The 12921-nt window shown below is 55.1% G+C and overlaps 1 protein-coding gene across 1 annotated transcript; it reads right to left on the bottom strand.

Moving 5' to 3' along the window:
- Positions 1–3911: 3911 nt before the first annotated feature.
- Ca4 (carbonic anhydrase 4) lies at positions 3912–12181 on the bottom strand. Its single transcript, XM_028890539.2, has 8 exons — positions 11957–12181; positions 7623–7676; positions 6558–6713; positions 5815–5960; positions 5618–5704; positions 5438–5504; positions 5162–5325; positions 3912–4404 (listed from the first exon to the last, which is right to left on the bottom strand). Exons 1-8 carry the CDS (start codon positions 12009–12011, stop codon positions 4210–4212), a joined length of 924 nt encoding a protein of 307 aa, XP_028746372.1. The 5' UTR covers positions 12012–12181; the 3' UTR covers positions 3912–4209.
- Between the last annotated feature and the right edge of the window lie 740 nt (positions 12182–12921).

The following is a 12921-nucleotide window of genomic DNA, read 5'->3' as shown; positions in this document are numbered from 1 at the left end:
CTCCCTTCACCCCCCTACAGACAAGGAAACTGAGGCTCTGCGGACTTAAATTACCTGGCTCGTTTTCAGTAGATAAGGATGCTACCCCAGGTCCATGTGTCTCTGAGCCTAGACTCCAGGGTGTCTACACCCTGCTCCCAGCCTCTTCCTATACCGGACGCAGCCATCTTCACAGCATCAGGCCTAGGGCTGGGACGCTTGCAGGAGCGGCCTGGGCTGGGTGCCTGGTCTGCCTGGCTCCTCCGTCTCTAGCATGAAAGATATAGTAGTGTTTATGGGAAGATTAAATCTTGTTGAAAGCAGACTGTTCCAATATCTCCTCAATAACCCTTCCTGTGTGCCGTGTCTCCAAACAACTCGCCAAGCCAGCGTCAGGGGAAGGAACCAGCTTGTGGCATGTCTGTCCTTCGGCTCCCTTCCAGAGGAAGCCCCTCCCAAGGGCCGGCCTAGGCACCACCCCGACATCTCCTTCATCCCAGGAGGTCAAGTCTTTGTCCCTGTTCAGATAAACAAACAAAGAGGCTGAGACGTGTGTGAGGCAGAAGGTCCAGGAGCCATGCTCCACTCACAGACATAGGCTTGGCCTTCCTCCCGGGGTCAGCAGCAGAAGCCCCGGAACAGTGAGGTCCGACGGACCGGAGGGCCACGCTCCGTCCCCGGCTGCGAATGGATAACGCAAGGCCGCGAGGGTGAGCCTGGAGCCCCGCCAGCTGGGCTTCGAACTCCTTTGTCTCCTCCCAGCCGGGCTTGGCACCTAGGGGGTGCCTCACACCCGTTCACAGTGATGGTCTCCGTGCGGGCTCTCCCCTGACAGCCGGTGGCCTAGCGGCCTCGTCAGTCCACGCTCACACGGAACTCTTCCACTACCTACCCTGTGACCCTGGGCTTTGCAGACCCTCGGCTCCTACCTTCCTCTCCCCTCCCACACAGTCAGATCAGAGCCACAGGAAGTAGGGCCTGTGCAAAGCGAGAGCAGAGCTGGGGAAGTTTATTCTCCAAGAATCGTCTAAACACATGGGAGAGTATTTTTAGCCCAGGGCTCCTACCGGGATGCCAGACCTAAACACAGGGAAGGAGAGGTGGCCCCTTGGGAACAGAAGCAGCCACTGGAAGTAGGGTGGGACCCTATTTCCCCACCCTGTCCCTCCGAGTGGCCTGTCTTCCTGGATGGCTCCGGTGAAGAAAGTTGAGCTTAAGGAGGCACAGGGTGACCCCAGGCTGTGACCCCAGGGTCTGACAGGTCTCTTGCCCCTGCTGAATGACGACAGCGTCCTTATCAATGCAACGGAAGAAGTCCTCACTCTCAAAATGGTAGAGAGGCCCACGGCCAGCACATAGTAGGTGTTCAATAAAACGTGCTGCGTAGTCTGTGCTGGGAACCTTCTAGAAAAGGGCCCGTGGAGCTCAGAGAAGTCTGGTTGTGGGCTCTGTGCTTTCCCCAGGCTTGGCATCTGCAGGGAAGCACGCCTGTGCAAATGTCTGTGAGTGTGCACACCGAATGCAGTCATCTAAGGAGATGAATGACAGAAAGAAAGGTAGGCTGGGACACAGTCAGAACAGGCCTTCCCTCCCACCCCCCATGCCCTTGGAGGGAAGCGCCTTCTGAGCCAGGCAGGCTGGGTACAAGTCACTGAGGCCACCTTCTCCAGGTGTGTGTGTGGGGGGGTCAACAGAGCCCGTGAATTCGCTCCGAAGAGGTCGTTCTTTAGTGACACACACTGATGGGAAGAAACGCCCCTCAGCTTCCTTGTGCGGGGCCAAGGCCAGGGGAGCAAGCTGCCCACTCGTGACTGCCCACTGAGCAGCTTTGCCAGGAGTGGCCCCAGAAGAGGCAGGCATGGTCTGAGGCCCGGGTGAGCCCAGCCCCACTATGAATGATTCCACTAGCCAGGTAGGTTTATTATGGCGCCAGCCAGGAAGGAGAAGGTTCTGTACCTTCCACCCAGGGTGGAAAAGCCGGACCTCCTCTGGTCCCTTGCAGAGAGCTAGAACTTCCTGGTTCTGCTGCTACATTCTTCACTGAAGGCCAGGTGGAGGGCAGGGGAGTGGGGGAGGGAGATGGGGGGAGGGGTGTGAGGGACAGAAAGGGGGTGGGGGAGGGGGAGGCTATCCAGAGCAGGAATGGCTGTTCTGACCTCAGAGCCCAGAGACTGGGGAGGAGATCCCTGCAGGCTTCCTGGGAACTAAAGGAGAAAACACTTGGTCCACACACCCCCTGCAGACACAGGCTGCCTGCTGTTGCCATGACTACACAATACCACCACCACCACCACCACCACCCCAGCTGTGTGGTCATTGGTGAAGCAGGAGGAAGGTACTTATTATTGGCCACAAATAGAAAAGGGAGAGAAGAGGGTGAGGGGTGGGTATGGCCACTCATCTTACACCAGGCTTAGCTAGTTGGGGGTGATGGGAATGGGATCATTACCCCCTCCCACCAGACACATTCCCTGGGTTACCAGCAGCAGGGGCTTCTAGGCCTCAGGCATCCCAGTGGTTTGCACCTTCCGATGGGGACAGCACCTCTCCTCAGCCCCAGGGGGAGCAGCCTGGCCCTGGCCTGGCTCCAGCTCTGTTTGCTCAAGGCCTGTGACCTCATCCTCACTTCCCATAGCTCAAAACTCCAGCACTGCCATGGATGGTGCGTACCATCTTTCTCCACACACACTCCCTCCCTGCTGTCCGTCCTTGGGAAGAATCCACTAGAGACACAGTGGGAGAGGCCGTCTGACTCTTTTCCTGTCACCTCTATTGCTGACCCATGAGCAGATCCTGCCCTGGACATGAGCCTGGGAACCTGGGAACCGGGTTTGCCCTGTCCTCACCTCTGCAGCCCTGGGCCACAGAAGAGCTACATCCTGGCCTTGGGCACAACCCCGCTGGTGGTCCAGGATCTGTGGTACCCAGAGACTGCCTACCCCACCCCACCCCCCACCCCTGCCCCTCTGGCTGCTGCTCTGTTCTTCCTCTCTCCTCCCTCCCTGCTGCTTGCTGATGGGCATCCTGCCCCTGCTCCCTGCCAGAGGAGCACTGTTGAATCCAGATGGCTCCTTCCCTTGCAGGTGCCCCTGGCCCTGAACACCCATGGAAACGGCAGCTGCCCTTCCTGTATCTTCTGACCTCTTGGACAGTGGGCGTCTTCTGTCCCTGCCCTGGACTGAACCCCAGGCATCTGGTTTTTTGGGTCTTTTGTTTGTTTTGTTTTGTTTTGTTTTTTCCGAGACAAGGTTTCTCTGTGTAGCTTTGGAGCCTGTCCTAGATCTCGCTCTGTAGACCAGGCTGGCCTCGAACTCACAGAGATCCGCCTGGCTCTGCCTCCTGAGTGCTGGGACTAAAGGCGTGCGCCACCGCTGCCTGGCTGGCATCTGTTTTTGTTCCCGTTACCTGCCCAGTTATCTGCTGAGCTCGAGCAAATGAATGATTCCCTGTTCCCCACCCCGTGACAGGTGGACACCCAGCACCGCAAGTCGCCTCCACTCTGGCTCCAATACGAGGCTGTCATCTAGCCTCTCTGTTCATAGGCCTCCACTTCCCCCACTGTAAATGAAGAGCCTGGGTCAGAAGTCCTCTGGCTTTTTTCCTGTTGGTGGTCCAAGGTACCTTCAACATCTTCCTGAGGTTGAGATGTGAGGGAATGTGTGTCGATAAGGCATTCACATACACAGACAGGATGAATGAGGGTCATACCTGCTTGGAAGAGATCTCCCTCCCTGTCAGGACAGGGGTGAAGGGAACAAGACGATTTTAGAGAGTTAAGAAAGAAAGAAAGAAAGAAAGAAAGAAAGAAAGAAGGAAGGAAGGAAGGAAGGAAGGAAGGAAGGAAGGAAAGAAAGAAAGAAAGAAAGAAAGAAAGAAAGAAAGAAAGAAAGAAAGAAAGAAAGAAAGAAAGAAAGAAAAGGATTTACAAGAGGTTTCTCCAAAAATATAACCATATTTTATTTTTGTTCAATTGTGGGGAGGGGGTGGATGGAAGTCAGGGTCTCCCTTTGTAAACCTGGATGGCCTAGAACTCTCTATGGAGAGCAGGCTGGCCTCAATCTCAGAGATCCACATGTCTCTGCCCTCGCCAGTGCTGGGATTAAAGGTGTGCACCTCCACAGCCAGCTACCCGTATTTTAATAGTCCCCAGAGTCCAACCTGCAAAGTCAGAAAGCAAAGCCAAATCCTCTAAGGGCTGAAGTCAGAGGTCACATATCCAGAAGTGGTCCATCACTGGAGGAAGCTGGCCACCAGGCAGGTGAGTGTGGGGACCAACAGGGTGGGCAGGGACAAGGGCAGCAGCTGTCCTGGGGCGTGGGACTTGAACACCTGGCGGTTTCCCAGCCGCTGCAGGGGCCTCACGTTGTCCTTCATATTCAGCTTCTGATCTTTGTCATAGTAGAGCTTGTTTGAGAACTGCAGGAACTGTGAAAGAGACCGGACTCAGCAGGCAGAGCTGTGCTCCTTGCTGTGTGACCTCAGACCAGACACGTCACCCCTCGGAGGAGCCACATCAGAAAGGAAGAGAGGGGCTCAGAATGACTACCAAGAGCATCGAATGTGGCGTTGGTGCGGAGCTGAGTGCCACTGCCTTCCCTTTCCTCTACCGATACCTCTTCGGGCCTGTTATCGTCACTGTGGATGAACAGCGGCTCTAGAAGATGAAGGAGCTTAGGGGACCCCAGATGTCTGGACCCCAGAATATCTGATATTCATAGCTAGGGAGTAAGCCTAAAAAAATGGGCATCTCTAGAAAATTCTCACTGGTGAAGATGTTGATGTCACATGAGAATCCCTGCTGTAAGCCCAAGGGATTTTGGTCCTTTGGGCTTCCTGCCGTCTTCCTTCCCAGGGGCTATTGTAGGCTCAAGCGTTGTTTGTTGGAAGGTTCCTGATAGCACTAAGGAAAGCCAACCTGAGCCCTCCTTGAAATGCTAGTTGCCTAACTCCCCCACTTTTCTGGAAGCCTGTTCTGAGCACCCTTTCACTGACTTCTCACAGGGCCCTCTGTTCAGGAAAGTGTCGGACAGCTTTCTTTCTTGCCTGTCTCGGCCAGTGGCGACCCAAGGACTGACGCAGTGAGTCTCATCTCCCCACCCCAGAGACCTGTGGGGCAGGCAGGGAGGGCTTCAAGGAACGAGGCTCCGCATGGGAGACTGCACCCTGCCCCAGGCCTGAGTACCTGGTCCTTGTGGAGCTTAATGGGTTCCTTGAACACAGTCCAGACGACCGTCTCGTCACAGTTTGGTGTGGTCAGGGAGCCCAGGTAACGGAAGTAGTGAACCAGTTTCTCCTCCTTAGGAAGCATGTCCTGCAGCCTGCTCTCCTTCATGGTGGTGTTTGTATCTGGGGTGGAGGACAAAGCCCCTAACACATGGCACTCTTCAAAGCTGCCACCCCAGCACCTCTGCCCCTTCCATTGTGGGACGAAGGCATCTCCTCCCCCGTCCTGACTCACTGGGTATGGAGATATGGGACAGTGCCTCCACCAGCGGCTGGAAGCCCTCATTCGCCTCATCTCCCACCTGGAATGGAAGGGAAGGGAGCTAGAGAGGGGTCCTGAGGAGCCGCTAGGGACAAGCAGCTCTTTCAGGAGGAGGACAGGCAACCTCCAGGATTGAGGGGATGGGAGTCCCACCTCAACCATGAATGCCAGCACTGCATTCTTGTCCTTGGAGTCCTGCACCTCGTTGCTCGATGTCCCCTTCTCATGGACGACGTGCATCTAGGGGGTGTGTGTGGATGGGTGACTTATGGGGAGCTGGACCACTCACCCTGCCCAAGGTGGGTACACACCCGGAACCCAGCCCAGGTACCAGCTCAAAGGCTCCTCACCTCCATGGCAAAGTGTTTCCCATCAATGGTGTGTTCTGAGCCCTGGTCCTCATCCTGTGACCAGTGAAGGTGCAACTGTACAGCTTGGTACTGTGTAGACAGGTCTCCTCCAGCAATGAAGATTCCGTCCCCCAACATCATTTTCACTGGGGTACACCAGAGTGGGCAGTCCTCACACTGGCCTCCCAGTCCCCAGCCCAGCCCCCCAGCTCCCACCTTCACTGTTTGAGGCCTGGGCCCTGAGGGGTTTGGTGCGGGACACAGCCTGCACTCTTCCTGGCTGCCTCACCCTCTCTCTCCCTGCTCACCATGTCCTCTCCTATACCCATCCCAAAATGTAGCCCTCTCCTGGGCCTGCCTCTGCTTTGACTCCCTCCGTGGTATCCTGGCATCTTCAGGATAACATCCAAACTCTTCAGCCCTGGTGACCTGTTCTGGGCCTTGGTCAGCTCCTCCTAGCTTCCCTCTATGGCCTCCTTCCACACACAGCTGCTCCCATGCCCAGCTCCCCACCCAAACACCCAAGCAGTTTCACGCCTCTGTGCTTTCGCAAAGGTCGGGTCCCTCCTTCCGGGAATAGTCCCTCCCCTCACCCCCACTGTTCTGATGAAATGACTAAAAACATAACTAGCTGGTGTACCCTCTCTAGAAGCTTCCCTGGTGGCTCCTCCCACCTCCATGCCTGAGCGACTCAGCATCCCAGCACAGTTAACCCTGCCTGGGGATTCCCACACTAGACCCACCTGAGTGTCCATCGTTCTTAACTATCCACTTCTTCTTCTGGTTATAGCCAGTGAAGGTGAAAGGCTTCAGGTCGGGGTTCTCCTGTGCCTCAGTGGTGATGATGTTGATGGGGGACTGGTGGGTCTTCTGACAGTCCCCAGTCCAGTCGGCAGGTCCTGAGCAGGGAAGAAGGGTCTGAGGGTCAAGGGCACATTGACCCAGCAATATGAGTCAAGGTTTCCGGATGCTGGCGAGATCCTGTCGCAGGGCATGAGTCTCAGAATTCTGCCCTCCTCCGACATGCTGGCATAGGCAGGTGAGTGGGGTCTCTGATGTGGCTGAGGGCTGGGGTGTTGGAGAGAGGAGGGGAGTGAGAAGCAGGCTTGCCATGGATGACTAAGAGCTCTGGAATTAGAGTAACCAATTGGAGTCATTGGGTGCTGAGCTCTGGCTTTCTCGGTGGGAACCTGGGCCCTGAAGGCACTTCCAGGGAGTGCTGGGAAGACTAAGAGTGGCTGAGTGGTTGACACCTCTTCAGCTTTGGAAATTGTGGAGGAGGACTCCATGGAAGAGCTGTGATGGGAGGAAGCTGGACCTGATAAGGCATTATCTACGGAATGAGAGGGAGGAAGAAGAGCCAGGGAGGAAGAGCCAGGCAGGCAACCCCAACTTTCAGCTAGGTAGGGGCAAGAGATTGGCAGTCCTTCAACACAGCAGACTACCGGGAATTGGTCAGTATTAGAATAAGTGCCAAGGAGGCAATGGATGTGTGTGTGTGTGTGTGTGTGTGTGTGTGTGTGTGTGTCTCCATGGTAAAATGCTTCTTGTCTAGCATGTGCAAGACCCTGGATGCCTTGGCACTCCGACAACAAACAACCTACCAAGAACCACCTCCCACTTCCACCTCAAAGGGCTTGACCAGACGCAAGCCTCCATTGTGTTGGGAAAAAATAGCAAATATGTTACTAATTTAGTTTCCAGTGTCAACCTCAGTGACAGTCATTGTCTCCTAGTCACTGAGTGCTGGACATGTGTGCAAGTGTGCCCGTGTTGGAAGGCGCTGATGACTGACTGGTCGTACTCACTCTGGCAGTGGCTGTTGGGCTCCTTGGCTTGAATCTCATAGCACCAGTCTGCGCCTGGAACAGAGAGAGACAGGAGGAATGTGGGTCCCGGGTGTGCATGGGAATTGTTCACACAGCCCTGTGGACACGAGCCTGGGAAAAACTCTGGTGTTAAAGCCGTCTCTTGGGTTGGGATGGAAGGTTTCTGGAGTGTGGGACTGAAGTCCCCAGGGAAGCAGACTTAATGATCAAAGGAATGGCCTTGTGGTGGCGGTGGCGCACGCCTTTAGTCCCAGAGCACGGAATGGGGGCGGGGTGGATGGGGTAGGCAAGGGAATCAATCTCTTGAGTTCCAGGCCAGCCTGATTTACAGAGCAAGTTCTAGGACAGCCAGGGCTACACAGAGAAAGCCTGTCTGGAAAAACCAAATGAAATAAAGTAAAACAATCATAGGAATGTCATCAACACTGAGTGCTCAGCATGCTTAGGATGCTAATCTTCAGAGGCCGCTCTAAGGCTGCTCAGCTCCGTCCCTGGGTAATCAACCTCTCTTCCCTCCTGCATCATGCCTGTAACCTAAAAGGAGGTTCAGTCGAGAGTGAAGGCTTTGGACAATCCTCCTTTCTGGAACGATGGGGTGGGTTCCAGCCTTCCAGCCAGACTGCCTTAGGAATTGGGGAAGAGGGTGCTGACCCAGGCAGATGGGTAACCCCTTCTTAACACCCCTTTTGCTTTGTCACAGTCCACTCTGAATTGTCACAACTCTGAAGACAGAAGAACCAGTACTACTGAAGAAAGCGGCCCCACAAATGTGACGTAGAGCAGTGTTATCTACCGACGAGGGAACCCGTGAGGGGCATGGTACATCCGGCCACTCTGCTCCATTTCTCCCGTAAAATTAAATCTGCTCTAAAAATAAGGTCTACAGGAGAAAGAGACACAGACACAGACACAGACACACAGACACACAGACACACAGACACACACACACACACACACACACATACACACACATACAGAATGCTTTTTCACCATCAGGGTGAATGAAGCCCCTCCTCCAAAGTTAGAATTCTGACTGAGCCACTCAGGAGCCCTGTGTTTGAGGATGGTCCCTTACGCTTTGGTTTTGTCATCTGTAAAATGGAGCCAACACATCCACCCATGAGACTGTGGAGAGGATGAAATGAGAGATGGTATGGACTCCTCCAGGCAGCCTGCACTCAATAAAGTTCACAGACAGCTCTGCCCCTCCTCCCTGGCCTCCTGTCAGTGAGCAGATGGCCAAAACTAAGCCAAGGCAGGAGAGGGAAAGACATGGAGGGAGCTGGAAAGAATTCACGGATGAGGACATTGCTAAGAAAAGTGCTGTGCTGGGCTCAGCTAAGAGTCCTCACCCTACATCACTAGCCCCTCCGTTCTGGGAGCTCTGTCTTGTTTTATTTTTCTTCCAGAGGAAGGAATCAAACCCAGGGCCTTGCACATGCCAGGCGAGTGCTCTACCACTGAGCTATAGACTCAGTCCTTGTTTGTTTGTTTGTTTGTTTTGTTTTTTTAAGACAACATCTCCCTTCTATAGCTCAGGCTTGGATTCCAGGTGTGTACCCTAGACTATCTGAGCTGTGCACCTCCAAGGCCCATCCTGAGTCTGGGCAGGGGAGCTGTTCCTGAAATGGGGACAGGGTGGGGAGGGAAGTATAAAACCAGGCTCTTTGTAGCCAGGAGGAGCAAGGTTCTGGGGTAGAAGAGTGAGTCCACCAGGAAACCGACCTCCAAGGGCCTCTTTGGATTTTCTAGCTTCCTAGTTCTAGGTCAGAGTTCATTCCTGCTGCCCAGCTAGCATAGCCTTGTTTAGAGACAGGGGTCCTGCCCCCCCCCCCCATGGCGATCTCCTCTCTGGGAGCTGCTGCACTCGGGGTGGTATGCATGAGTCCACTCTGAAGAGGGCAGTGGCCATCCCACTCTAGGTGGGTCGGGAGCCTCTGAGCCTGGAGTCTGTTCCCTTTCCTTCCAGGCCCTGCTCTGCCTCTACCCTAAACTCGCAGACCAGATGAAGGACTGGCCAGTCACGTTGGAGGAGCTGTTCTAGTCTCCCTGAGTCCTTCTCCCTCAGAGGACCTGGAAGTAGAATGAACTATCAGGAAGAGTCGTGGGAGACTCTCTCTCTCTCTTTCTCTCTCTCTCTCTCTCTCTCTCTCTCTCTCTCTCTCTCTCTCTCACACACACACACACACACACACACACACACACACACACACACACCAGCACTTGGGGCCCAAGGGGAAGCTATTCCTGGAGAAAGCCAGTGCTGGAGGGCAGAATCCTCAGGCCCGCCCCACGGGGAGACCATCTGGGCATTTCTCAGGAATCTTCCCTTCCCTGGCTCTGGCCCCAGCTGCCTGGATAGTGTGACCTCTGATCCACTGTCTTAATCACAGAGACTTTTGACCCGCTTGGCTGAACACTCTTGTAACTAACCCTCTCTTCAGGAGGTGGTGGCCAGAAAAACGTACTGCTGATGAGGCAGAGGCCAGGGGTCAGGTCGGCATCATCTTACAGTCAGTCAGGTGGCAGGGCACTGGTCAGCTCAGGCCCTCACACTCGCAGCTCACTGCGTCTGGCCATGCCCAAGACAAAGGGTCTGGGAAGGACAGAGGCCCCCCAGCTCTGTGTCCTGCCTAATGCCGGGCCAGAGATGGGGTTAGAGACAAAATCTTGCCCCTCATCCAGCCACTGTTCTCCATCCCTGGTCACAAGCCTCCCCTCCCCCTCCCCTTTTTAAGGCAGGAAGGGTTTATTTTGGCCCCTGGTTCAGAGGCCTTTTAGAGAGGACTGAAGTCATTTTAATGGACCTTGCTCACCCCACCCTCACTCTGAGGGAAGGGAGAAGAATTTCTGCAACCAGCTCAGCAGAACCCGCGTGTGTTCTGGGCAAAGTCTCAGCCCCGACCTCCCGGCTGGGCCCGGGGTCTCGGACCCTGGAGGGATGGAATATTCCCCTGCTCCCTCTAAGGATGGTCCCGTCTGACCCACGCACTTTCCAATCCCTGCAGGATGACGCCTGAAGGAAGGTGGTCCTGGAACTAAGCTGGGAACGGTTTGTGTGAAGAGGTCAGCAGAGATGGATTCCTGCCTACATGGCCCCGGGCTGAGCCCCATGACCATCTAGTAGAGTACTTCTGCCCAGAGCCCGCAGGTACTGTCTAAATTCTCATATGGATTACCCTTAAAACAGCACCCAGGAGCAGAGTTCCTATACCTGCTTTGTAAGCGACAAAACATGTTACGTGACTTAGCCAAGGTAAAACGGCTAGGAGGCACCTGCTAATTTAAAAACATTTTCCTTTCTACTTAAGTCGTTTCAAATACCCAACCCAACCTTTTCTTCAATCAGTTTCTCTCTCTCTCTCTCTCTCTCTCTCTCTCTCTCTCTCTCTCTCTCTCTCTCTCTCTCTCTCTCTGTTAGTTGCTCTTTTCCCTGCCCCTGGGAAAGAGCTTTGGAGTTGTAGGATGCCTTACGTCCTCCAAGCTAAGTCCCTCTTGCATCGGGGAGCATTTTCTTTCCTCCTCTGCGAGCCCAGAGCTCCCTCAACCCCCGCTCCATTCCAAGGGCAGAACACCTTAACTCAGGAAGCTATCCCGTTGGAGGAGAGCTTGCCTGCGGACTAAGAGATGAGGTCTTTGTGAAGAGCTATGGGGTAGCGGAGAAGGTGCCAGCCGCTAGAATCGCCTTTAGCTCCTTATCAAATATTAACACGCCTCTACCGCTACCTCCCACCTAGAAGAATAATTAAGAGCTCGATCTCACCATTAATCTTTAAACGAAAATCACCTTGTCCGGAAAGACCGGCTTGGCTAGGGACTTGGGTCTTGGGATGCCCCCCGCCGGGTTCCCAATCCAGCGCTGGGGGCTGGGAAGAAGGGAGCTTGCAGTTCAGAGGCCAGGAATCCAAGGTGGGGAGAGGGGAACGCCAGGACCCCAAAACATCCAACCTGCTGCGCTTGTTCTGGGCAGGCAATAGCTACCGGCTCAGAGTCCCTGCAGGTCAGACGGCCGGCCACTCGCCACCCAGGGGCAGCCCCGGGAGAACCAAGGCGAGGAAAGGAGCGTGCATCCAGGCGGGTTGGAGAAGCATCCTCGCTACAGATCACACGCGCGTCCGCCACGCGGACACCCCGCGGCCGCGCACACGCGGGCACACGCTCTCCCGCAGCTGCCCGCGGACACGTGTAGACGCCCACGCTATCGCATAGCCAGGTCCGGGGCACCCTCACGGTTCCCTGAAGGAACCATGCGCAGCGGGAGCGCGCTGGCAAGGGGAGCGGGGCTGGGGGCTCAGAGGGTCACCCGAGGGTACCTGCGGTAGAGCTGACTGCGTACGCCAGCGCCAACAGAGCAAGAAGCAGCTGCATGGTGCTTGAGGGCAAAGCCGCTGCCCAGCACGGGGTCAGGCACCAAGGAAGCCACCGGAGGCGTCGCGATCATGCCGGTGGAGGCTTTATAGCAGAGCCACGACCAGAGGGAGCCCCGACAGCAGGACGTGGGAGGCGGCTCCTCCTCCTGGCGGAGCCTCCCCTTGCCTCGTCCAGTCTCAGGTCTGAAAGAATCCTCTCCCCGCCTACCCTGCTACCTTAATCCGCGGTGAAAGGACCCCTCACCTACTCCGCATGGGCAGGGTTTGGAAATGTCTTCTCACTCTGCCCCCCCCCCATCCTATTCCTCGTCACTGATCGGCAACAGAGATGGGCTATCCTGAGGTACCTGACCCTCAGGGGTGTCTACCCAGATTCGTACCTTCCGTCATGTTACCACCCACCACTGGGCTGGGTCTCCTAGTGCGTCTTTGGAATGAACTTGATTTGGGGCAGGGTGGATGTAAATGACCCGAGAATCAGGAGGGTTGAAAGCTTTGCAATGCTGTGCTGTTCGTTGAAGAGATGCCCGGTGAGAAGCTCTTTCAGATAGCGGTAGCTGTTTCTCGAGTCTCATCGTTTTCCTCTGAGGCTGTTCTGAACTTGATTTTGTTTTTTTTTTTTCTTGGTACTGGAGATCCTTCTTCTCTTCCTCCCCCCCCCCCCTTCCTTTTCTTTCCCTCTTTCTCATGCTAGGCAAGCACTCCACCACTGAAATACATACAAACTAAACTCTAAGGAAACGGTGACCCTTCTTCCAGCCGTGAGCCAGGCTCCCTTAACAGCTTTTACTAGTGTTTTTCGTGCTGAGCCAAGATGGGGAGGCGTGAAGACTTGGAGAGCTGGAAAGGGCATGGAATTTGGGGGGTGATTGGGAAGGTGATGTGTGTGTGTGTGTGTGTGTGTGTGT

This window comes from Peromyscus leucopus, chromosome 8b (assembly GCF_004664715.2).
Source record: "Peromyscus leucopus breed LL Stock chromosome 8b, UCI_PerLeu_2.1, whole genome shotgun sequence".
In the NCBI taxonomy this organism is placed as follows: domain Eukaryota; kingdom Metazoa; phylum Chordata; class Mammalia; order Rodentia; family Cricetidae; genus Peromyscus; species Peromyscus leucopus.
The sequence above is the reverse complement of the archived record's forward strand: the minus strand, read 5'-3'. Positions and strand labels throughout refer to the sequence as shown.

Excerpts from the sequence above, each read along its gene's own strand:
- Ca4 (XM_028890539.2), bottom strand. The coding sequence starts at position 12,011 with ATGCAGCTGCTTCTTGCTCTGTTGGCGCTGGCGTACGCAGTCAGCTCT. Across the intron at positions 5,705-5,814 it reads GGAAACACTTTGCCATGGAG|ATGCACGTCGTCCATGAGAA; the intron begins GTGAGGAGCCTT and ends CACACCCCCTAG. Across the intron at positions 5,505-5,617 it reads TGCTGGCATTCATGGTTGAG|GTGGGAGATGAGGCGAATGA; the intron begins GTGGGACTCCCA and ends CTTCCATTCCAG.